A 22,795-nucleotide genomic window follows, 5' to 3' on the forward strand; every position below is an offset into this window, starting at 1 on the left:
TTGGTATGCATTTAATTCTTTCCCGTTTTACTGTATAAACTTATAAGATAGTATCTTTCATTGAAAAAAGTTGATTTAAATTTAATTTTGTCGCTAAATATGATTAATGCAGATTGTCCTTTAATGATTTCTGAAAAAAAATATCATTAACTGACAGTACTCCATCTTTAGTGACTAGGTTTCGTAGTCATAAATTGTACTGGAAGTTTTGGAATTCTACGTAACCTGGAGGTAGTCGAGACAGTAGCTCTCGTTGTACTTAGGGTACTTAGAGGAAAACAACCTGTCTTACGTTGCTCAGAAGGTGTTGGAAGACGCATCATTGAAAGTCTGTCAGCATTGTGACCATTCTTTGTATAACTTCTAATGACAGATATGTGACTTCTCGCAAAAACTTTATCCAAGAAATATACCATTTCGTTAGCCTTTCTAATAATATTCGAGACATGTTCAGACCAAGAAAGAATGGGCGTAGATACCTGTAAGTTAACGTGTGAATCAAATTTACACAAATCTGCACGTTCTGTCGAATAGGCATGTTCCATTTACACACGTTCAAAACATCTTGAGTCATAATTATCCAGTTGTCGCTTGAATTGTACAATTTAACATCATCAGCGTACGTGGCAAATGGGGACCTTAACTTCGTTTCAAATCAGCTGTCTAAACTAGGAACTGTAGCGGCCCAAGAATGGATCCCTGTGGCACACCACTTAAGACCTGTACACAGTTACCTAATACACCACCGGCCCTCACAGAAAACATACCCATAGGGAGCGTTGTAGCACGAGCGGAGTTTGGGGCTCCTGGTTGTGGCTGTTCTCCCCCCACGACGGTGATTCTACTCTATCGGCAAGCACAACAAATTTTGCTTTTAATAATCAAATTAATAGATTAATGGAACTTGGAAACAATTTGCATCCATAGAAAAGTTTGATCTTTTCCAGAATTCAAAACATGTAGTTAGACCTGAATTCCTTTCTATTCTCAACAATAATTGCCGTTAATTTTGTTAATGAGTTATGTCAAAGTCAATGTGTTAGGTTAGATATTATAGGTTAGATATAAGTATAAGTGCATATATGTTCCATTCTTTTGTACATTTAATTAATTAATTTTTGTAAATTGGAGGAATCCGTAATATGATTAATAATAATAATAAATAACATGCCACCCAGCACTCTACTATTACCAAGAAATGTGCCGCGCAGAAACAGGTCGTTACGGTCGTAAACTCGTGGTTTCTCCCCTGATTTCTATTCTAGGTCTGCATCCTTTGCGCAGATGGCGCGACCGCCAGCTCCACAAGGAACCGCGGACTCCGCTTCCGCCACGTGTTTCTGTGTTATTTACCTCAATTTAAATGTTCAGTTTCTATGACTCTGATATTAAACTACAAGTGAACAAGTGTTAAAGTTTCAATAAAAGCAAGAAACAACGCTTAAATTCACCATACACTCTCGTGAAAAAATTCTCATCTGAGATTAACAGCATGAAAATTTTCGTTCAATTTAATTGATGCAGCAAGGAAAATTACTGAGACTAAAATTGTGAGAGAGAAAAATTGCATGAGGTGAAAAATTGCAAAACTAACAAAATTACATGAGGTTAATATTTTATGTCCATTCGAGTTACAGTTTAAAATTTTAAAAGTGAAGTTATTCAGCTGCATTGTGGGTCACTGTTTTACATTCCCTCAAACAAACACAAAAAAAAACATAGCAGGCAATCTGGAGGTTCAAAATGGCGTCGTTAAAAAAAATGCGTCAAAAATATGTCTCCCAGAAATGTGATCAATCCTGTGGCGCTGGGCAAATAATGGTCTTAATCAAAGGAATAAAATGCACGTCCTCCATGACCCACAATATTGTTAATTTGTTCAACGAGATTTTACAGTTCAAACATGTGGTCGGTTTGAAAATACTCTTTCAACATGGCCGCTACCAGAACAAAGAATTTACCTGATGTTAAATTATGCCACACTTTATCAATGATTCAAACAGAGAATTTACATTATGTTAAATTATGCCACACTTTACCAACCATTCAAACAAAGAATTTACATTATCTTAAATGATGCCTTGATCCAAGTGACTTGGTTATTTAAAACCATTAGCTTTGAGAGTTTATATCGTGGACTGTCTCCAGTTTATCCCAGACAAACACATGATAAATAAACACAAAATGCATCCACCGTTGCGAGAAATCTGCGTCTTGGTGATATAATTTCCAACGTCTCGATGAGTTGATGATGATAACGATGATAACTGCCTAAGGGGAAAAATTTAATACCCCTGTACCTCAGTCCACGATATGCACTCTACCGCACTTCTACGGTCCTTTCTATAGAGTGGGACAACGTTAGGTTAATTTAACTACCGTAAATGAACTATTAGCATTCTTGTGTGAGGAGGTAAGAAGTGTTAAAATAACACTTACGTATAAGGACCCAGCAACTTTATTATATGTAACTTGATAAACAAAGGATGGGTCCTGACTAAGTGAATTTCATGATATCTCCTAGTAAGTACTTTATCCGAACAACCTCAGGACCGTTAAATTGTGTTAGAACTAGTTAACGACTAAAATCCTAACATGAACTGTGAATTTACAAACAATAAAACAAATTTACACCATGTGTTAGCGTCGGTCGAAAATTCGCATATTTCCGCTTGAAAAAAAAACCGCAAGAATTAGTTACGCGTGTTGGGGAAACTGTCGCATCGCAATCGGTAGCATTAATTTTCGTTAAACAAAGGCTACCAAACCAAGTAAACTTAACCTCTAGCTTCCTTTCCGCGTCCTTAACTCACACCAAAGAAAAGAACTCTCTACAAAGCAAGCACCGTTCACTACCAACCCTCTACCTACAAAAAAATTCCTAGGAGAGTTACCAACTAGCAAAAAAAAAATCTCATGCACACTGCACATGGTTGCCTATGTTTAACGATTTTTTTGATTGAATTTTTTTTTCAAATTTAAATTATTCAAATGCCATTTCGCATCGCTGTTTTTTTTTTCAGAGCGAAATTTTAATTCAAATTTGGTCACCACAATGTCATTGGACCTTTTTTCATCTAATCTGGATTGAATGCTCAAAAGTACGGCAATACGGCTCAGCAACAGGTCTTTTGCATGCAGGACAGAGTCTTCAGCTATATAGCTCGCATAAATGTTGCTTATTTGAATTAGCATTTTACGTAGCGTTGGATGGAAAGTTCGGACTGACCCATTGGCCTGCGCGTTTACCGGATTTAGATCCCTGTGATTTTTTCTTTGGGGATTTTTTCATGACCGTCATGAATGAAATATTTTACAAGTCTGAAGAAGTACTGCACTATTTACAAGAAATGCTCAAGAGGTCGCCCTCAGGTGCTGAACAGTAAGCAAGTCGATTTTCAAAACTCCTACGTGTGTTGATCAGCATTTGAAGTAAAATCTGAAGGCAATATTGTTGAATTGAAGCAATTCCCGAAAAAATAAAAATAAAAAAGGGCTGGTTGACACTAACTGTAAATGATTGTCTGCAAGTGCCAGATGTGTCGACAAATTTGCTGTCAAATAGTATAGAATGGAAATAAAATTGTGTTTACTACAGAAAAATGCAACGTATATGGAAAAAAAAACATTGTACTTACTGCTGCACAGAATTCAAATCATAAATCGTTAAACATAGGCAACCAGGTGCACGGTAACGCTTGCAGGATAGTTGAACAGTTAGTAGCACTAGGGGGTTTTAGTTAGAGGGTTAGTTAGTTGGTTGGTAGACAGAAGGCGGCATGTCGAAAGCGTGAGTCATTATCTTTCTATTTGGTGTAGTGGATGCATGATGAAAAGACGCTGTAAGTAGCTAGGTTTAAATTAGCTGGTTTGGTGGTTAATAAAATGGAGGAAGCCTTTGTTTAACGACAAGCAATCGTAACCGACGTCGCCCAATTTCCCAACCCGCGCGGCTAATTCTTGCGGCTTTTAGTAAAAAAAAACATGCGATCTTTCAACGCAGAACACGTGCTGTAAATTTGTTTATTGTTTGTAAATTCACCAATCAGGCTAGTTTTTCTTAATCGTGAGCAAGTGCTAACACAATTTAACAATTAGGATTATTTAAATGAACCACTTGCTACAAGATTTCATGAAATTCACTTAGTCAGGATAATAATTCGTTGTTTAAGAAACTACGAATAAGTTTATGGATGCATATACGTAAGTGTTACATTATAACACTTCTTAATTCTTCAGATAAGATTGCTAATAGTTCATTTACGGCAGTTAAATTAACAAAATTCATATCGCGAATTGACGGGGGGTTAAAATAATTTCTTCCCTTAGGCGGTTATCATCCTTATTATCATCACTGAGGCATGCCCTCGCAACGCTAAAGATTGGTTACTTCATCGAGGCATGTCCTCACAACGCTAGAGATTGATGAGACTTATTCCTCACAACGCTAAAATATACATCATCGAGGTATTCCCTCGCAACGATAAAATTACATCATCGAGACGCTTTTTCCTCGCAACGATGATTGGATATTTTTGTGTTTATTGTAAATTGTTTTTTTTAAGTAACCAATCACCTGGATCATGATATAATTTAACATAATGTAAACTCTTTGTTTGAATCGTTGATAAAGTGTGGCAAGTATTAATCTCATGTAAATTCTGTTAATTTTGCAATTTTTCACCTCATACAATATTTCTGAATCTCACAGTCTTAGTGCTCATTCACAATGGGCATAAAGCACAAGGATCTCTTAAGCAGTATGCTCATTGTGAACGAATACGAGCATGGAGGACTAAACATAAATTTTTATGCATTAATGCTTAGGACATCCTTATGCTTTATGCCCATTGTGAATGAGCACTTAACCTCAGTAAATTTTGTTTGTTGTATAATTTTAATTGAATGTAAATTTCCATGTTTTGCAGTTTTAACCTCACATAATATTTCTCGACGTGGCCGAATAGTCGAGACCTAACAGCGGATCTGCGATCGTAATGGCCTAGTTTCGGATGGCATGTTCGTCCTGGGGATGTGTAATGTCTTGTGCGGGTAGGTTTGCGATACATAGAATCACCGTTGAGGGGGGGGGGGGACAGCCCCGACCGGTAGCCCCAAACTCCGCTTGTACTTTTGTTGTGCTCCTGTTAACTGCCGTAACTTTAAATCTGACGCCATACGCCCGTAATAACTTGTGTATTTGCATCCAGTTACTTTAATTCAGATTTTGCTTTGTTTTTATTAAATTTGTGATATTCTAATATTTGCATTGATTCTAAACAAATGTTTAGGATTTGCGTTTGTTCGTTTTTCATATGTGTATGTCTGTCAATTCGCGGTTGTCTTTTCTTTCATATTTTTAAAGTGTTTTATTTGAAATGTAATATGACGTGAATATACGATAGGGGTTTTTTGGGGTTTAGGAATGAATACTCGCAGCTTCTTTCCTCCTGAGATGGGTGCCATTTTATCCCCTCCAAAAAAATTTTTGCCTATTTGCTGCGCTCTCGATTTACACGCAGTGTATTTTTACTTGTATGAAAGAACGTCTTCCCGCCACTTTAAAAAAAAAACACACAACGTAGGTTCTCATTTTTGTTAGACGATCACAGCCAAGGCCAAATTTTGAATTTTTGAATTTTTCTCGGATCTTTCAAACCTTTTCAAGGTCAATTTAAGGCGGGAAGTTTAGGTTATCACACTAGACTAGAATTTGAACATTTCACAGTCTGGAATGATTATTTTGATTTCGATCGCATTTAATACGTGCCTTAGGAATGCGAGTTTTTAAGCGGGCAGCTTGTCTTGTGATTATGATTGTGGTTGGGTCAGACAGACCTTCACGGGGAGACGCTCTTCGCGCCGCTATCGCTGCATAGTGTATTTTTTCCTCAATTTTGTGTTACTCAACTATTCATATTTAGATTTGCCGCAGTACCATCGTATAAACTTAACTTTTACGATTCAGTTACTTAATGATGATTTCCTTTTTCCATGTGTTCAAATATGTGATATGCAAGAACAGTAAAATTATGGCAAATGTAGCTTCTAATTTTCTATGATAATTTGCGCATTTTTTTATTAAATCAACTGGTAACTAAAAAGAATAATAGTTGTGATTGTAATAATTAGCTAATTAACGATTTCTGTGGTATATAATTTGAAGCTCTTAGTAACATGTAAACGAGTTTTTAAAATTACTTAAATTATATTTCTAGTGACAAGAGTTCCTTGGAAAAACATATACGTAATGATTAATGCATGAGTTCGTTTGTATCATGCTAATAAGCAACAACAACAACTAATTTGAATGAATATATTTTGCTCGCCTGTCTTAATTACTTAATATGTGAAAAAATATGTACGCCTGCGACAGAAATAAGCCTAGAAAGCCGAACCAAACATTTAAAATCGACATTAATTTACTCACTTCCTTAATTCTAGTATTAAAAAGGGCTATATAAATACATAGTTGCACGGGAATTTAATTTTAGCATCATTTAACAAACTTGAAAATTATCCATAGGGGATGAAGTTTGACGGTTCCCGACTGAAAGAACATATAACTGTGATACTGAAAATAATTTCACGGTGGTGTAAAAGACGATGAAGGTCCAAGTGTTCAAGACTTTTGTCAAACGATTTTTCATAATTCAATGTTTCTTACACTTTAACTTTGAAACTGCAAAATCTTGGAAATATCTTAAAATTAACTCGTGAATCAAAATTTTCAAAATACTTTCTAAAATTATCACTGCTAAAAAAGCAAAAAAATTAATGAATGAGAATAGAAAATCGTGAATTAACTGCTCTTACACTAATTATATTCGGTGGAGGGGGAGGGTGGCTCCGAATTTGATTCACTATTTTGTTTTTCTTTATCTGCTGTACATTCCAACTCTAAGTAAAGGGTGACATTTAGTAATTCCCTAGACCCTCTAGGACATACTGCGTGATTGCCTACGTTATTGAATGATTTTATTCTTTAACTTACATACATGTTTATGTGTGCGCAATTTTTATACAGTGATCATAAATTTGTTGTTCTGAACAACTCCTTTTATTAAAATTCTAGTTAATAATGAATTAATGAGGTAATGTAACCAATCTAAAACTGCCAGCAGATCGAATTGTGGGTTTTAAAAATGAAAAAAAAAACAAATAAAAAATGTTTATTACTTAATAATAGCATAATTATTAGAATTTTCTAAGAAAATACCTCGTGTTAATGAAGTATGTGTTTACTGCTACATAATTAAGTTCTTTTTGTAATATGTACGCAGTTTTAATATGATCTAGTTATATATAATTAACCAACACAATTATATGCTTTTGCTATAATTTTACGAAGAATAAATTTGCAGCCTTGTTATAAAACAAACACATTCCTCTTTGTATGGTCTTTCAAACATGAAACTCAACAGTAATTTGAAAACTCTTGTTCAGGTTGCCGCGAGTGTCATTCTCATTATTTGTGGTTTTTTGTTACCACTTCTACATCCTGTTATTTTTGACTACTTTTTAATTTTGCAACCTGGATCGATTATTCTGTATTTCTGGAAGACACTACGAGTTGATCTCACATCAAACTATTATTTCTTCAACTGGACAAATCCCGAAAACTTTTATAATGCATCAATCAAACCTAGGTTTAAAGAAATGGGACCTTACGAGTTTCAACAAAAAGAAGAAAAAGCCAATCTTACGTGGAATAGTAACGACACCGTCACGTTCATGACGAGACAATTTTGGTTCTATCAAGGCAAAAGAAAAGATAGTTTACAAGATCGAATTGTCACCATGAATCCTATTCCTCTGGTAACACTTTATATTTTGAACTACCAAAGATAATTTCTTCAAGCTATATAATTTTTCACTTTATTTTTTAAAGAAAACGAATTAATTTTTGTCGATTTGTGCAGGTAGTGTCCTACATAGTTCGAAACTGGAATTACTACCTCAGAAAAAGTTTTTCCATGGGATTCTCTGCTTTTGCTAACCAGTTCTACATGACCCAAACTGTTGGTAGTTTACTTTTTGACGGGTACCCAGAACCATGGATTAAAGTAGGTGCGACGTTACCATTTCTTTCCCAGTATAATTTTCCACACTGGGATCGATACGCTTATTTCTACAAAGTAAGTCTTAAATTTCAATTTCAAGTAAGTTAAACCGGTTTTTAGAGAAATGGTACGACCGAATACAATGGTGTATTAAATATGGGCACCGGAAAAACTACAAAACTGGGTGAAATCTATTACTGGAACTACCAGAAAAAGGCTCCCCACTATGATGATTTGTGCGGACAGATTACAGGATCGCGTCAGCAGTTGTTTCCAAGAAATTTACAAAAAACATTTTTGTCATACTTTCTGCCGGATTTTGGGAGGCCTTTGAAATTAGATTTCGAAAAAATTGAAACCGTTAACAATATTCTAGGTTACAAGTTCGTAATTGGTGAAAGAGTACTGGATAACGGTATGTCTTCCACTTTACCAAATCTGCCAAGATTTGATTCTAATGTGAAATTGTAGGAACTCGGTACCCTGAAAGTCAATGTTCATGTAACGGAGAATGTGTTCCATCTGGTACGTTTAACGCCACAAGTTTAAGTTGTAGTCTTCCTGCATTTCTTTCTTTGCCTCATTTTTATAAAGCCGATCCGTATTACATTAATTTGGTGGAAGGTTTGAAGCCCGAAGCAAACAAACATGACTCTTTTATGATAGTCGAACCTGTACGTTGTTCAATTTTTGCTAACTTTTTAATTCAGTTGTATTACATTTTTTAGACTACTGGAGTACCGCTAAAAGCGCACTTTACACTACAGTTTAATTTGTTAGTGCAACCTGTTCCAGGTGTATCGTAAGTTTGAAAAGTTCAAAGTATATTTATTTTTAATTATTACTGTTTTAAGACTGTTTGAAAACGCACCGAAGTTTTTTCTTCCGGTCTGGTGGGCTGTATATTCTTACGAAGTACAAGGTTTGCTGCTATTTGTCGTAAAGTCATTGTTGTCTCTTCACGTCATTCTTAAATTAACTGGAGTTTGTATGATTGTGGTTGGTATATTTATTCTAGTGACTACTGTGTCTAAAAGAATCACATATCTTCGACAAAAATATAGAAAGTTGGATCTTATTGGAGAACAAGAAATTGTACCGAGTTTATTATATACTGAAGAAACAATTTAAAGATTAGATTTTTAATACCAAACTAAGATGTTAAAAGAGAATTTTGTAATTGTGACAACATTAAAATCGAACTTTTGTTGTATTTTTTTTAATTATTTTTATTTTGATTCATTACTTAAAATGAGGATTTCTTATTTATTTAATAAAACACAGTGTGTTAAATATATTGGTTCTATGTCAATTAATATTGTCGATTCGTTGGAAGTGCCTCAAGGATCGTTTCTTGGACCTCTTCTACATGTGAAATTTCTTCAATTCAAATTTTCGTTCAGTAAATTTTGACAAAACAAAACTATAATTTCAAAAACATTATCTTGGGATTCTGTCATAAAACTTTCTGATAATTTTTGAAAGCTTGATATAAATCCCAGTCAAGTTTTTCTTATATTCTCAGATAAAATCTCTTTTCATTCTATTTTGCTTGTAAGAGCATCAAAAGAAGCATTTTTTCAACTATTTCAAAAAACATAGTTCAGATGAAATCTTTCCATTTACTTATAAAAAATGGCTCAGATAAAAATTATTTTTGGAGTTGCAATCAAAAGGCAAAAACACATTACATTCCGAGGCGGAAAGTATTGCATTCCTGTCGAGAAACTATAACTTACTGAGAGGCGTAGTCTGGAGACACAAGAATGGTCGTTTTGCTAGGGTTTGTATACTATTTTATTCACAATCATTTAATAAGGACGTAATCTTTTGCGTTCACCCTCCATGCACGTGAGAAAACTTGGTTGCATATCGTAGATACTTTAATGCTATCTGCAACACACCAAACGCATCGCAGACCACCGACAAAAATACATCAATTAGCCACTTAATACGGCCAAAGTCGGAAGGACATTAAGGTCATGACTCATGAGATTTCCACCGACATAATATGGAAATTCTTCTAAATAAAAAAAAATCAAATTTTGGCCTTGGCTGTGATCGTCTAACAAAAAGGAACCTACGTTGTGTGTTTTTTTTTAAAGTGGCGGGAAGAGGTTTTTTCATACAAGTGAGCATACCCTGCGTGCGAGTCGAGAGCGCAAGAAATAATAGACAAAATTTTTGGGAGGGGGCTAAAATTCGCACCCCCTCTCTAGGAGCTGCGAGCATTCTCACCTCAGCCCAAAAACCCCCTATCGTATTTTCACCGACCTTAAAAACATGAAAGAAAAGACATTCGTGAATTGACAGACATACACATATGAAAAACGAACAAATACAAAATCCTATACATCTGTTTGGAATCAATGCAAATATTTGAACATCACAAATTTAATAAAAACAAAGCAAAATCTGAATTAAAGTAACCGGATGCAAATACACAAGTTATTACGGGCGTGTGACGTCAAATTTTAAAGTTACGGCAGTTAACAGCAGCACAACAAAAGTGCCCCTGGGGCGTTCTAGCACAAGCGGAGTTTGGGGCTACCGGTCGGGGCTGTTCCCTTCCCTCGACGGTGATTCTATCTATCGCAAAGCCTACCAACACAGCACATCACACATCTCCATGACGAACAACCGCAGTTGGACAGAAGCCGAGAGCGTTACAACATCGGCGACCTCCCCTGAATCTATCCAAACCTGTACCCTTTGTGCAGGTGACGCGATAAATCTCGATAGCTCGACTAGGAACCACACTTCGCTTCTGCCACGTGTTTTGTGTTATTTAACCTCAATTCCATTTTAAATGTTCAATTTCTTAGGACTCTGATATTAACAACAACTGAATAAGTGTTAAAGTTAAACAACATTTAAATTTGCCATACAATCTTATGAAATTTTAAACAACAAATAACTCTTATGTGGGATTAAAATTGGACATCAAATAATTTATACGATGGATACATTCATCAACAAAATATTTACAAAACAAAACTTAGGAAAGATTTATAAAAATGAAAGATCTGGTGTGAAATAAACTTGTGCAATTAAAAATTATGTGAGGTTAAAACTGCACAGCATGAAATTTACGTCCAATGAAAATTATACAACACAGGAAAATTACTGAGGTTAAAACTATGAGATTAGAGAAATATTGTATGAGGTGAAAAATTGCAAAGTTTTTTATCAACAAGCTTACATTACGCCAAATTATATCATGATCTAAGTGATTGGTTACTTAAAAAAAACAATTTACTTTGAGAGTTTAGCATATCGTGAACTGGTTACCCCAACAAAACACATAATAAATAAACACAAAAATATCCAGTCATCGTTGCGAGGAAAAAGCGTCTCAGTGATGTAAATTTTTATCGTTGCGAGGGAATACCGCGATGGTTTTATTAATCTCTAGCGTTGCGAGGACATGCCTCGTTGATGTTATCAATTTCTAGCGTTGCGAGGGCATGCCTCGATGAAGTAATCAATCTGTAGCTTTGTGAGGGGATGCCCCGGTGAGTTAGTCAATCTATATCGTTGCGAAGATATGCCTCGATGAAATAATCAATCTTTAGCATTGTGAGGGCATGCCCCGGTGACGTAATCATGATAACGATGATAACTGCCTAAGGGAAGAAATTATTTTAACCCCCCCGTCAGTTCGCGGTATAAATTTTGTTAATTGAAGAATTAAGAAGTGTTATAATGTAACACTTACGTATATGCATCCAGAAACTTATTCGTAGTTTGTTAAACAAAGAATTATTATCCTGACTAAGTGAATTTCATGAAATCTTCTAGCAAGTGGTTTATTTAAATAATCCTGATTGTTAAATTGTCTTAGCACTAGCTGACGATTAAGAAATACTAACTTGATTGGTAAATTTACAAACAAAACAGATCTAGATCACGTGGTCCGTGTTCAACGAAAGTCCGCACTTTTTTCCGATTAAAAGCCCGCAAGAATTAGCTACACGTGTTGGGGGAAAACTGGGTCGTCATCATTACGATTAATTTTCGTTAAATAAAGGCTTCCTTCCTTTTATCAACTACCAAACCAACTAATTTAAACTAGCTCTTACCACGTGTTTACATTCATAAAAACACATCCAGACTGACGCTTCGGCATGCTGCCCTGTGTCTAACAACCAACTCTCTAACTAAAATCCCCCAAGCGCTACTAACTGTCCAACTTTTCAACAAGCGTTACCGTGCACCTGGTTGCCTATGTTTTTAATGATTTGAAAAAAAATTAACAACTGCACGAAATAGCATTTGAATAAATGGAATTTGAAATAAAATTAATCAAGAAAAATCGTTAAACATAGGCAACCATGTGCACGTTTAGTTCTCCTTGGTAGTATCTAGTGAGAGGCTTGGTAGAAGTTGCTCGTTTTGTAGAGGGAGGTGAGACACGACACTTTTGGTTTGTTTGTTGTGTGTGAAACCACGTGGTGAGTTAACTAGGTTAAGTTTAGTTGGTTTGGTAGTTAATAAAAAAGAGAAAGCCTTTGTTTAACGATAATTAATCCTAACGACAACGACGCCACAGTTTCCCCAACACACGTACCTAATTCTTACGGTTTTTTCCAAGCGGAAATATGCGAATTTTCAACCGACGCTAACATGTGGTGTAAATTTGTTTTGTTGTTTCCAAAGTCACAGTTTATGTTACGATTTTAATCGTTAACTGGTTCTAACACAATTTAACAAACATTAGATTTGATCAGATAGAGCACTTGCAAGAGTTTTCATGAAATTAACTTAGTCAGGATTCACTCTTTGTTTACCAAATTAGAATTCATAATATTGTGAACTGAGGTACGTGATCATATCATCATTACATCACCGAAATATTTTCTTGCGACGTGGAAAATTACATCACCGAGAAGCTTTTCTCGCAACGCCTGATGCATGTGTTTGTTTGGGACAAGCTGGGGACAGTTCACGATATAAGCTTTCAAAGCTAATATAATGTAAGTTTTTTGTTTGAATCGTTGATAAAGTGTGGAATAATTTAACATCAAGTAAATTCTTTATTCTGACAGCGGCCATGTTCAACGAGTATTTTCAAACCGAGCACATGTTTATACCTTCGATTTAGATCATTATTATTTGCACAGCGCCATAGGATTGATCACATTTCTGGGAGACATATTTTTGACGCATTTTTTTTGACGACGCATTCGTCCGACGCCATTTTGAACCTCCAGATTGCCTGCTATGGTTTTTTTTGTATTTGTTTGGGAGAACGTATAACAATGACCCACAATGCAGCTGAATAACTTCACTTTTAAAATTTAACCAATAACTCGAATGGGTATAAAACATTAAACTGATGTAATTTTGTTAGCTTTGCAATTATTCACCTCATAAATTTGTCTACCTCACAATTTTAACTTTAGCAATTTTTGCTCTGTAGTTCCTAATCTCGCGTAACTTTTTATCTGCACAAATTTTACTTGGCATCAGATTGTTTTTTTTTATTTTATAAATTTTTGCTAATTTTTTTTTCTAAATATTTTGTTGATTAATGCTTCCATTGCATAAATTGTATGATGTTCAATCTTAATCTCAGATAAGAATTCTTTGCTGTTTAAATATTTCACGAGAGTGTATGGCGAATTTAAATGTTGTTTATTGGTCTTTTGAAACTTTAACACTTGTTTAGTTGTAGTTTAATATCAGAGTCATAGAAATTGAACATTTAAATGGAATTGAGGTAAATAACACAATAACACCTGGGGGAAGCAGAGTTCGCGGTTCCTTGATGAACTGGAGGTCGTGACATCTGCACAAAGGATGCAGTTCTAGAATAGAAGTCAGGGGAGGTCGGGATGACGTGGCGCTGTCGACTTGGCCCAATAGTCGAGACCCAACCCCGAGTTTGCGACCGTAACGGCCTGCTCGTACGGCATGTTCGTAATGGAGGGGTACTGTGCGACAGTGCTTGCTATAAAATAGAATCACGGTCGTGGGAGGAGAACAATCACAACCAGGAGCCCCAAACTCCACTCGTGCTCAAATATTTTTATTGATTCAGACCGTTTAATTTGATTTCGTCCAAAGTTTGGAAAGTGGTTTTTTGTAGCTGGGCATTAAGCGGTGTCTTCAACCGGAACAACTTAGTCGCAGCTCTTTTTTTTTTTTGTTAGTGGAGGAATAAATAATTTTGTGTCCTCCATATATTTTGTGTTTTATTTAGCGGTACTTTTCCAACCTTGGGGTCCACCACTTGCATCTGGAGGCATTCCGCCACAAAAAAAACACAACGAGGTTGCATTTTGTTAAACGATCTCAGCCAAGGCCAAATTTTTGAATGTTTGAATTTTTCGCGGGCTTTTTATTTTTTTTCCACATGCCAATTTAAGGCGGGATGCTTGGGTTATCACAAGTTATCTGGGCAGAACTTGTCTCAAAAATATACTCTCCGAAAAATAAAAAAAAAATAATTTTGAGAATTTCATTTTTTTGCGGTAACCTTTATAAGTTACAAAATATAAAAAAATGAGTTTTTGCATAAAAGCATTTTGTGACAATGTCATAAACATTTTAGCAAGAACACCTAGGTATATAGATTTGAATAGGTGCAGAGTAATACTACTAATAGTAGTACTGTATCCTAATAAAATAGGTATCTGGGTTCATTAATTTTCTTGAGTCGCCCTGTACAAATAATTCTAAAAAATTTGAAAATGTTGATAAGCCACAAGTACAAGTTTATAATAATTGTTGTTATACAATTTTGATTTTTTTTTTTTTTAATTTGGATATTGGGGTAAAAGCTTTCGGAAAGGCGATTAAGAAACGATTTGGTATGGACTTATCATTTTAAAAGGAAAGTAGATTTGTTTATTGGAATATTTTACGAGTTAATATTATTCTCAAAGAATATTAATAGTAATAATTTTTTATGCATACCAAATAAATTTTGTGTATAAAAAATTACCAACGTTTCAAGAAGCAATTTAAAATAACTGAATTCAAATTATATTTAATATTTCAGAAAAACCCATGGAATAACAACTATATTATTTAGTGCCTTGTTAATGAATTAATGATTTACAAATTAGAAACACCATTTAATGCGAAGACAAACTACTTACTTCATGGAAAACATACAATTTTCAGAACTGAGCTTTCGTCAGGAAGTTATTTATTACATAAATATAGATAGAAACGTTTTATGGATTTCCCGAGCTGTCGCATATTTATATTAAAACAAAGACGTCATATAATGAAGACATATGAAGCAGAAAAATGTCCTTGAATGTATTTCATTTATTTTAAAATAAAGAAAATTCAAAGTGTCAGTTCACTTTTTGATTGTCTCGTAAATATTGATACTGTCATTTAAAAATAAATAAAAAATGTAGTTCATTTAATTATTATATGAATGAAGAAACTTCCTTTTAAAGGAAATATTTGTACAAATAATTTGTTGAGTTAACGGTTGACGTTTTATTAAGCTGCTGTGATGAGGTTTATAGATAGATTTTGTTTATAAACAATTATTACAAGGGTGGCAAAATGGTAAAAAATTATGATATATATATATATATTATAAACTGAAGTTAAATGTATGATTTTCTGTTTTTTAACTTGTTATTCAGTAAATTAGCAGATTAAAAGCCAATGATGTAGAAAAGAATTAAATAATACTATAGTATTTATACGTAGGGCTGACAGATAAATAATTAATAGTGCGATTAACATTATTCCTGTTTCTTTACGTCTACATACAAGGTCGCTATAAAGTATGGAACCACTTGAATATCTCGAAAACGGTTTGTTAAATCTTTTTTTAACTGGGCACCCCCAGGAATACTCAAGTTCCAAATTCTGCAATTTTTCCAAATTTTATACTTCATTTATTTTTTAAATACAGGCCTAATTTGATTTTTTGTTAATAGTGGATTTTTTTCCCGACATAGTAAAATAAATTGTCAAAATAAAAATACTGAAAATCAGAAAATCGTAGCTAGCTTTGACAATTATATGATAGTCCTGGCGTAGGACACTTTATTCAAAAGTTATGCTAGTGCCCAATCATTGTAAAAATGATAGAGCTCAGTGTACATAAACTGAAATTAAGGTGCCAGGGCAACATATTAATTTAAATACTGTTTCCAAACAATTTAACAAATGTTGAAAATGTTCTCCATTTACGTCCTGGCAATAAAAAATATGTTGCACAAAGTTTTCAAATTTTAGAACATTAGGAGGAATATCAGCAATCACATTTAATATTCATTCTTGGAGTTTTTCGATGCTTTGTGGTCTATTAACATAAACTCTATTTCTTACACAATTCCACAAAAAAATCTTCTATTCAAAAATTGACGATTTGACTAGTGGTGCTACTTAAAAAACCAAATTAGCCTTGTATCTTGAGAACAATTGAAGTTGAAAGTATGAAAAATTATAGAAAATAGAGCTTTAGTATTTTTAAGTATAGCCCAAATTTCAAGATTCAACAAACCATTCCAGAGATATTCAACTGCTTCCATACTTTTTAGCAATCCTGTATATTTATAATGCTTAAGTATAAATAAATGAACTGAAAAACTATTGTGACGCTACTTATTAGCATTATTAACTTACGTCTTAATTGTGTCACTGTTGTAAAGATAATTACATTCTTGGTATTTGTTACTTTCGTTATCGTTTTTCTGATAGAAGTTCAAACATATATGTAGATCAGGCATAATCGTCGTAGAGTTCAAAATTGTTAGGATGAGTATCAAAGGAAAATGGATGGGTAATTCTATAACGTAAACAATATAATTTTAGTAAAATCAACAAGCTGAAAAACGCTACGTGATTCCAGTTTTTATTTTTATTTATTTATTTATTTATATTATTTCATTACGTTTTTCTTAAATGTAAAAAAAATGCTAAAAGGTTTTCTTTGTTCATATCAGATTTTTTTAAATTGTCAAATCCTTAAAATGCTTAATAATAACAGTGCGTGAAGTCTATAATTAATCAATAAACGTACATGTATTTAATTTGATCATTAATACTGTTATGACGAAGCCGAAGTAACTTGTCTTGTATATTTGCATAAACGTATACTCGTACATCATTTAATATGATTCTAAAGATTATAATTAGACCTCACATTTATTTTTCTGCTATTTTACGCGTGCCTTCATTTCATTTCAATAGGAGTTACCAGAAAATAAGTTTTGAAAAAATGATGGTCACTAGTGCTTTTTCGTGCACCGCAAGTGCTGTATTAGGCGGTTGTGGACTATTGTTAATTTGTCTGTGGTCTGTGATTTTCGATAATTTTTTGACGTTGCGCAACAACTCCCTTATTTACCGATACTGGAAAAATGAACCATTAGACATTCACGCGGATTTTTATTTTTTCAACTGGACAAACCCGGAAGATTTTTACGATTTGTCTGTTAAACCGAAATTTGAAGAAGTAGGACCTTACTCCTTTCTGCAAAAAATCGAAAAAACGAATATAACTTGGAACGACAACGACACAGTAACTTTTCAACAAAAAAAATTTTGGATTTTTCAGAAGCAGAAAGGGGGTGTTCATCTCAAGGATCCCATAGTCACCTTGAATCCTATTCCTTTAGTAACTATTTTTACTTTTTTTATTATAAGTGCTAATGTTTATGTTCACTTTATTTTCTTTCATAGATCACTTCGTACTTACTAAGAGATTGGAATTACTACACGAGAAGGGTTATTTCCATGACCTTATCCACATTTTTTGGTGAACACCATATGACACAAACTGTGGAAAGTTTACTGTTCAAAGGTTACTATGAACCATTAATGAAAATTGCTGCAGCGACTCCCATGTTGTCCCAGTACGATTTGCCAAATTGGGAAGGTTTTGGTTATTTCTACGATGTAACTACTGAAAAAGGTTTGATATTTTTCACAGATCAGATTTTAGAGAAATGGTACATATGAATTCGAAGGGACTTTAAACATGGGTATAGGAAAAAACGCAGACTTCGGTTACATTCACTTCTGGAACTACCAAAATAAATCAAGGTACTTCGACGATGCTTGTGGCGATGTCCGTGGTTCAGCTGAATACTACTTTCCAAAAAACTTAAAAAAGAACATTTTGAAATATTTTATGCCGGATATGGCAGGAAGTACAAATTTAACGTTTGAAAAAGAAGAAAGTGTTAGCAGTATATTAGGTTACAAGTATGTAATTGGGGAAAAAACCCTCGACAACGGTAAGTACTGCGTTGGTACTTACTGATTGACTTTAGAGTAAAATTTTAGGAACAAATTACCCAGAAAATAGATGCCTTTGTAGCGGCGAATGTGTACCTTCTGGTACCATCAATATGACAAGATTAAGGCACAGTCTTCCCGTGTTTGTATCACTGCCTCACTTTTATAAAGCCGATCCTTACTATATTAATTTAGTAGACGGTTTAGAACCTAATAAAAGCAAACACGACTTTTATGTGATAGTTGAACCAGTATATTTTTGTATGACTTCAAGTGTACATTTTGTATAAAAATTTAATTTTAGACGACTGGTATACCACTGAAGGGAAACATGGCTTTGCAAGCTAATTTGCTAGTTCAACCAGTTTCTGGTCTAACGTAAGTTTAAGAGTTTAGTTGTTTTGATTATTGTTTTACATTTATTGCAGAATGTTTGAAAATGCGCCAAAATTTTTCTGTCCAATCTGGTGGGCCTGTTATTCCTTCGAAGTACAAGGTTTTCTTGTACTTTTGGTGACGTTGCTCGTAAATCTTCGTACGATTTGTATATCAGTGGGTTTGTGTTTGATAACAATTAGTATGTTTATGGGTGTAGTTATTATACGGAAAAGATGTATAAAGGTGCGACGAAAAAGTAATATTTCCTTTGAAGAACAAAGTGTGCCTTTAAATACGTAACTAGTATTAGTCGATTAATTTCTAGTTTTATTGTAATGATGTAATGCTATTTTTTATTAAGCCTTTTAAATAAGTGTAGATTATATTGTTATTAAAAATAAAATTAAGAAAACAAGAAAATCCAAACTCCAATTCGTTTGTAATAACTAGGTGCTGACATCGCCAAAATTTGCTTTTCGTCCTTCAATTCTCATTCTACTAACTGAAGACCTCTTTTGGAAACTACAAGAAACTTGTTCAAAAATTATGACTACGAATTATTTGTTCGAAATTTTCTTTATTGAAACCAGAAGCGAATTACGTCCTGTCACTTCTGTTGGACACAAAAATCCCAAAAAATGTTCCTCACCTTTTGTTGGGAACATTTCTTACAAATTATTTATCATTTTTTTTGTTTCAGGCAGTTTGTGTTGTTATTATTACGAAATAAACGCATACGCCGCCCCGGTACGACGCTTATGGGTTTTCTTAAAGCACTATATTAATACAAGCAGACGCAAGCAATAAAAGTTTGCATCTTAGGAACTTTTACGCTGTAAGATTTTCGAGTCCTAGGTTGGTATGTTGATATGTCGTTACTGTTTTGTGGGTGGTACACATCTTTGACACACAGTTGACAGAACAACGTGTTTGAAATAAAGGTTAGTCTATGAGGTTAGTGCAATATTTACACTACAGATAAAAAAATTGAAGTTCTACACTTTGCTAAATAATGTATACATATGTTATGCATATTACAAATTTTAATGTAATCCGTACAATACACACTTTTCGCCATGAAAAACGGGCGACCCGCATTTATAGAAAATGATAAAAATTTAATAATCAAAGTGTATATATAATAAAATAATATTTAATTTTGAAAAATTATAATGGCGGAATTTTTTCATCGTCGCTAAAATTTAACAAAAGGAATCACATATGTTTGTAATCTGAACTTTAAACAACAAAAGGCTAAGCAAATTATTGTTTTTGACAGTGACGTTTCGTACTCGGAATAATAACTGGAATGTTACTAGATTTCAAATTTCCCACTAAAATTCTGGGATTCAATATGGCGGATGCGTCTGCTTGTATAATAAAGTGCTTTAGCTTTTCTAGTATGTACGTCGCCGATGACTCATTGTTGGTGACGGGGGTCAGAGAAGAGCCTGGAAGCGGAAGTCTTGAATGTGTGCTCCAGAGGAGTCTAGAAGCGGCGATGTAGAGTTTCAAGAAGTATCGCATGCTGTTTAAATGGGAACCACAGTCGGGAGTAGTTTGTGCTGTCCAGGTAACGAGAGATGAATTCAGTTAACAAGTCGAGTCCAGGCAAGTTGCGCCGGAATTATTTTGTACATAATCGCTCTGTAAGTAGTCGTGTAAATCCGTGTTATGGAGAAATAAATTGTTGAGTTTTACCTACGCCGATTTCATTCACCGTTCAACGTAAAACAACGTATAAACATCAAAAGATTTCAATTAAAGTACAAAAAGACGTAAAACCAATTTTTTCTATTATTAGAAAAAGAATTAGATAAACTAGAGTCTATAGGAATCATTGCAAAGGTTGATAATAAATATTTAGGGAACACCATTAGCTTATATTTTTATAAAAGATAGTAGGGGAGACCTGTCCAAAACCGTATACCGGGCTAAAACCGTATAGTGCCCTTAGAACTGCTGGTTGTTTGAATTTGCCACTCAAACTTCTGTCAATGGGATCTACCAATGAGAGCCATTTGTCGACAAAAACTTGTTAATGCTGCCACGCTCGTTACAAAATTAAATAAATTTAATATTTTTCGGGTGCTGTAATCTAATTATTAACTAAATAACCACTGCAAGTGTATACTGTTAACGGAATTCAATGTAAGTACGTAATTTACGATATCATTGTATGTGTTTCTACTATTATTTTCAGTGTTTGTCTTAACCGATTTTTTTTGTGTTTGTTGTGGTGAGCAAAATATTCATTTGAGGTTACCTTGGGGCAGAACCGTACGGGGTAAAATCGTACGAGCTTCAAAGTAATTCGCAGTCGAAAATTAAAAAAACAAAGTTGAATCTGTCAGAAACCAAGAAAAAAAATAAAGATAAAGTAGAAAGTAAAACTGGAGATAGTAAAGATCTTTGCTTGTACTGTCTTGAAAAATATGGTCAAAGTCGCATGGATGAGGATTGGTACAGTGTACTTCCTGTAATGGTTGGGCCCATGAAGGTTGTACAGGTTACGATTCTGATGATCTTGATGATTTTTTGTGCACTAAATGTTTGGTGTGAATGTTGGGGCAAAATCGTATATTGTGTACGGTTTTGGACAGTACACGGGGTAAAACCGTAATTAGAAGTGTTTTTGTTTTAATATTTTTATTTCGTAGATAAGTTACATCTTTCGATTTTTGTTCTTACAATTATGTACCTTGTGATAACCCAAACTTCCCGCCTTTAAAATTGACCTTGAAACAGTTTGAAAGGCCCGCGAAAAATTCAAAATTCAAAGTTTGGCCTTGGCTGTGATCGTCTAACAAATGAGAACCTACGTTGTGTGTTTTTTTTTGTGGTTTTGAAAAATGGCGGGAAGTCGTTCTTTCATACAAGTGCATACACGGTCGAGAGCGCAAGAAATAATAGACAAAATTAGGTTGGTCAAAAGCCTTCCTAAGGGGGAAAAAGAAACGAAGAACGACGACAGAGGCTCAAATTGCCCTTCTGGCGAGTCCGCAGGGCCAAGGTGTCATCGGTCTTCATTCCCCAAAACCCCCTGGGGTTTTATTCACTGACATATTACATGTGAAACACCTTAAGATATATGAACGAAAAACACTCGCGAATTGACAGACATACCCATATGAAAACCGAACAAACACAAGACCTACACATATGTAAATTGGATGGCAGAACCCGAATCATTATGAGAGTGTGGCGATCGAACAAAATATAGAACAAAATATATCAATTTCATTTAAGAGCACAGAAAAATACCCAGAGGGGGCGTTGTAGCGCAAGTAGAGGTTGGGACTCCTGATCGTCACTGTTCTCCCCCACGACGGTGATTCTATCTACACCAAAGCCTGCTCACACGCACATCTCCATTACGAACGTGCCCTGCGAAACGAGGCGGTTACGATCGCAGATCCGTAGTTGGGTCCCGGCTATCACGAAACCGTGAGCGTTAAAAACCCGCGATCGCCCCCTGAAGCTATACAAAACCCGCGGACTTGTGCAGGTGACGCGATTAATCCCGTCAGTTTGAGAAGGAGTCGCGCGCCCCACGTACACTACGAGTTATGTGTTATTTACCTCCAATTCTATTTAGATGTTCAATCTCTATGACGCTAATATTAAATGACAACCGAACAAGTGTTAAAGTTTCAACAAAGAGCAATACACAGCATTTAAATTCGCCACACACTCTTACGAAAATTCAACAACAAATTATTTACATGATCAAAACTTAGCAAAGATTTATGATTTTATGAAACAAAGATCTGGTATGAAATAAACTTGTGCAAATAAAGTATCATGTTAGGTCAAACTGCAGAGCATGGAAATTTACGTTCAATTCAAATTATACAACAAAGAAAATTACTGAGGCTAAAATTGTGAGATAAAGACAAATTGCATGAGGTGAAACATTGCAAAGTTAACAGATTTACATGAGATTAATAATAATTCGTGTCCAGTCAAGTTATTGGTTAAAATTCAAAACGTGAAATTATTCAGCTACATTGTGGGCCATTATTACACATACATTTCCCCAAACAAAACACATAAAAAAAACATGGCAGACAATCTGCAGATCCAAAATGGCGTTGGACGAATTCGTCATTCCAAATAATAGGCGTCGAAAA

General features: G+C 34.5%; 2 protein-coding genes across 7 annotated transcripts; both read left to right on the forward strand.

Annotated features, from left to right (window-relative positions):
* Window positions 1-2,430: 2,430 nt before the first annotated feature.
* LOC135130357 (protein peste-like) lies at window positions 2,431-9,281 on the forward strand. Of its 6 annotated transcripts, none has more exons than XM_064057720.1 (7): window positions 2,431-2,523; window positions 7,650-7,818; window positions 7,923-8,138; window positions 8,184-8,478; window positions 8,535-8,737; window positions 8,792-8,865; window positions 8,918-9,281. In XM_064057720.1, the coding sequence occupies exons 2-7, from the start codon at window positions 7,660-7,662 to the stop codon at window positions 9,192-9,194; spliced, it is 1,224 nt and encodes a 407-aa protein (XP_063913790.1). In that variant the 5' UTR covers window positions 2,431-2,523; window positions 7,650-7,659; the 3' UTR covers window positions 9,195-9,281. The 6 variants fall into 6 exon arrangements, with proteins under 6 accessions (XP_063913790.1, XP_063913795.1, XP_063913793.1 ...); XM_064057723.1 differs by lacking the exon at window positions 2,431-2,523 and having other exon boundaries at window positions 7,574-7,818; window positions 8,918-8,985; window positions 9,082-9,281; XM_064057721.1 differs by lacking the exon at window positions 2,431-2,523 and having other exon boundaries at window positions 7,574-7,818; window positions 8,535-8,588; window positions 8,658-8,737.
* A 7,981-nt stretch (window positions 9,282-17,262) lies between these two features.
* LOC135129895 (protein peste-like) lies at window positions 17,263-22,277 on the forward strand. The gene is made up of 7 exons (XM_064057165.1): window positions 17,263-17,661; window positions 17,727-17,958; window positions 18,035-18,283; window positions 18,333-18,535; window positions 18,589-18,662; window positions 21,608-21,710; window positions 22,086-22,277. Exons 1-7 carry the CDS (start codon window positions 17,263-17,265, stop codon window positions 22,275-22,277), a joined length of 1,452 nt encoding a protein of 483 aa, XP_063913235.1.
* Window positions 22,278-22,795: the final 518 nt, after the last annotated feature.

The sequence above is a fragment of the Zophobas morio genome, unplaced genomic scaffold, assembly GCF_036711695.1.
Source record: "Zophobas morio isolate AGI-343-1 ecotype UQ-CSIRO unplaced genomic scaffold, CSIRO_AGI_Zmor_V1 ptg000017l, whole genome shotgun sequence".
In the NCBI taxonomy this organism is placed as follows: domain Eukaryota; kingdom Metazoa; phylum Arthropoda; class Insecta; order Coleoptera; family Tenebrionidae; genus Zophobas; species Zophobas morio.

What these genes read in the sequence shown, in the direction of transcription:
- LOC135130357 (XM_064057720.1), top strand. Translation starts at nt 7,660, where the DNA reads ATGGGACCTTACGAGTTTCAACAAAAAGAAGAAAAAGCCAATCTTACG. An exon ending in TGAAAGAGTACTGGATAACG is followed by an intron (nt 8,479 to 8,534) that starts GTATGTCTTCCA and finishes GTGAAATTGTAG; the next exon opens with GAACTCGGTACCCTGAAAGT. An exon ending in CAACCTGTTCCAGGTGTATC is followed by an intron (nt 8,866 to 8,917) that starts GTAAGTTTGAAA and finishes TACTGTTTTAAG; the next exon opens with ACTGTTTGAAAACGCACCGA.
- LOC135129895 (XM_064057165.1), top strand. Translation starts at nt 17,263, where the DNA reads ATGATGGTCACTAGTGCTTTTTCGTGCACCGCAAGTGCTGTATTAGGC. An exon ending in GGAAAAAACCCTCGACAACG is followed by an intron (nt 18,284 to 18,332) that starts GTAAGTACTGCG and finishes GTAAAATTTTAG; the next exon opens with GAACAAATTACCCAGAAAAT. An exon ending in CAACCAGTTTCTGGTCTAAC is followed by an intron (nt 18,663 to 21,607) that starts GTAAGTTTAAGA and finishes AGCCTTCCTAAG; the next exon opens with GGGGAAAAAGAAACGAAGAA.